The sequence below is a fragment of the Rhagoletis zephyria genome, unplaced genomic scaffold (assembly GCF_001687245.7).
Source record: "Rhagoletis zephyria isolate East Lansing unplaced genomic scaffold, Rhagoletis_zephyria_1.1 Rzeph_scaffold_00174, whole genome shotgun sequence".
Classification (NCBI taxonomy): domain Eukaryota; kingdom Metazoa; phylum Arthropoda; class Insecta; order Diptera; family Tephritidae; genus Rhagoletis; species Rhagoletis zephyria.
The window spans coordinates 89,165-91,441 of record NW_016157258.1 but is presented as its reverse complement, the minus strand read 5'-3'; the positions used below and the strand labels follow the sequence as shown (position 1 = coordinate 91,441).

At 35.7% G+C, this 2,277-nt stretch overlaps 2 protein-coding genes across 7 annotated transcripts in view; one reads left to right on the top strand and one right to left on the bottom strand.

Moving 5' to 3' along the window:
* Positions 1-213: 213 nt before the first annotated feature.
* Positions 214-2,277, top strand: part of Dlip2 (Dorsal interacting protein 2) — a 7,520-nt gene continuing 5,456 nt past the window's right edge. The window contains exons 1-3 of one of the 6 annotated variants that reach the window (XM_017607851.1): positions 214-786; positions 967-1,024; positions 1,089-1,368. In XM_017607851.1, the coding sequence (XP_017463340.1) occupies positions 421-786; positions 967-1,024; positions 1,089-1,368 (704 nt within the window). In that variant the 5' untranslated portion in view covers positions 214-420. Of the gene's footprint in view, positions 1,025-1,085; positions 1,369-2,277 lie in introns of all 6 variants that reach the window. The other 5 variants (XM_017607844.1, XM_017607831.1, XM_017607809.1 and 2 more) reach the window with 5 other exon arrangements.
* The window catches only part of LOC108356767 (pickpocket protein 28-like), a 3,805-nt gene continuing 2,976 nt past the window's right edge, over positions 1,449-2,277 (bottom strand). The window contains 1 exon segment of the mRNA XM_017607871.1: positions 1,449-2,047. Coding sequence (XP_017463360.1) covers positions 1,752-2,047 — 296 coding nt within the window. The 3' untranslated portion in view covers positions 1,449-1,751.

The window sequence follows — 2,277 nt, the reverse complement described above, 5'->3', positions numbered from 1 at the left end:
ATATTCACGATAGTCTCGAAAAAAACAAAACTATCGATAGCACTATCTTTTTAGAAAGTTCGAAGTTATACAAACAAAAAAGGATTTACGATTAAGATGTGTATGTATAATTTCAAAAAACTTGGGAGAAATGATCGATAGTCCTACTAAACTATCGATATTTTTGATAGTATAAGAAAAAACTATCAATGAGTATTGATAGTCTAAAAAAATTGAAACTATCGATAGTGCCATCGATAGTTTTAAGACTCTACTGTCAAAATATTGTATTGCCTTTGGAATATGTAGAAAATTCTTTGGTGCTGTGAGGAGAGCTCCTTGTAAGGAAGTTAGTTTTTTGGTAGCACAAATTTCTTAAAGAATCCACTGCCGTAAATTTAATCAACATCGACACAATAACAAGTAGCCTCATCCTCCGAGATGAGTAAAACTTTTTCTTCTATGCGTTTTAGAACGTGCAAATATAAAGGCTGCGATAACTACACACATCATAAGGTACCTTGCGGCAATAAGGAATTCACGATTTTTCGATTCCCCAAGGATCCGAGACGATATGAGGAATGGATGAAACGAGGTAAAGTGCCAGATGGATTGCCGGAATCACATATGCTCATGTGTTCCGACCATTTCGATAATAAGTATATAATAAAAAATGCACGTCGAACGATTCTAGCAACCACAGCGGTACCATTTTTTTATTGTGGAGATAATAGTGACATAGATAGTGACGATAATATTGATAAGGAATGTGAAGAAGCGATGGATAAAGTAGATGAAGCATTGGATGCAGAAATGGTATTTTCCATACAAGACTTAAATGATGAATCGGCGCTCATTAGACTAAAGGAGAGTAAACGCGTAGATGTCGTTGAATATGGAATGCTAGATTATGAAAAAGTGGACAATCAAAGCGACACGGAATATTGTGTTGAATCGACCACCATGAAAGAAGCAGACGAGCACATAGCAGATATGTTGGAAGATTATGAAGTTGCCAGCGATTTTGAGGAAGAACTATTGTCTGGTAAAAATGATCGAAGAAAACGTTCGTAAATATGATAAACAAATATATATTTCTATTACAGAAGTAGTGACTCAATCAGAGCCGAGAGAAGATGCTGTTAAAGGTTACAAACCAAATGTTAAAAAACGCAAAATAAATTCGGACATAGAGGACAACCAGGAGCCTACCAGCTCCAAAGCTCTAGTGTCGAAAATAATGGCTCAAGTTGAAAAAAGTGACAACAGTGCCGCAGTATTGAAACGAAGCGGAAAGCAGGAAGACGGGGAACACATTAAACACTTGCGACTGCAAACCAAAAAGCCAAGCACTCCACAACCCGAAGCTCAGAAAATTGACCCGGACACATTGGTGGACTCAAAAGCAGTTACGTTTTGAGCTTTAAATAGGGGTTAATTTCTTTCGAAGTAGGGTTTTTAAGAGATAATTAACGTAACATGTTTTTAAAAAAACGCATTTCCGTGAAGTCATCAGTCGTTTCGCATTAATGAGATAACTAAATAAAAACATTTAATTTTTTTTTAATATGAATTATGGAAACTACTTTATTACAAAATTGGACAAAAGTAAATATTGGATATTATAAAAACGCGTAGATACACACATACGTTTTATTTAAAAAAATATCAAACAAATTTGCAAACATATACTACATACAAGGCAAATATGAACATATACAGATATTTATACATATGAACAAATAAATGTGAAAACTGCGAAATTCTCGTATTTACAATATCGGTGAAGAATGTGGACCGGCCAAACGTCTCATATTGCTCCATAAGCGTAGCGATAAATGATAAAATAATTCTACTAAACTTAATATAGAAAACCCCATGAAGAGACCAAAAATTCCCCCACAATTCGCTAAAAAGTCCGTTCTGCCATACAACTCTGATCTCTTAGAAGTTATAAACTGGTGTTCCTTAAAGTAGATGGAGAGTCGTGACATTTGAGATCCGGGAAAATCCTCGAAGAAGGAAGTATCTCCAGCCGCCTTTAACATCTCATCTAAATCGAAATTACCCTGTGTTAAAGCGACTTATGCATTTCCCGCATAAACAAAGAACAGCGAACACCCACACGCATTTATATTGCATTCCCGCATAAACCAAGTGCAGCGAACACACATACGCACTTGTGTTTAAAAGTATTTCGCTCGTTCTTAATTGGGTATGCATTTTTTATGCAATTCTCAAATATCTCTTCGCTGAACTTAGTGAAGTGATAAGTCGCTGGCATTTTCAGCATGGTCA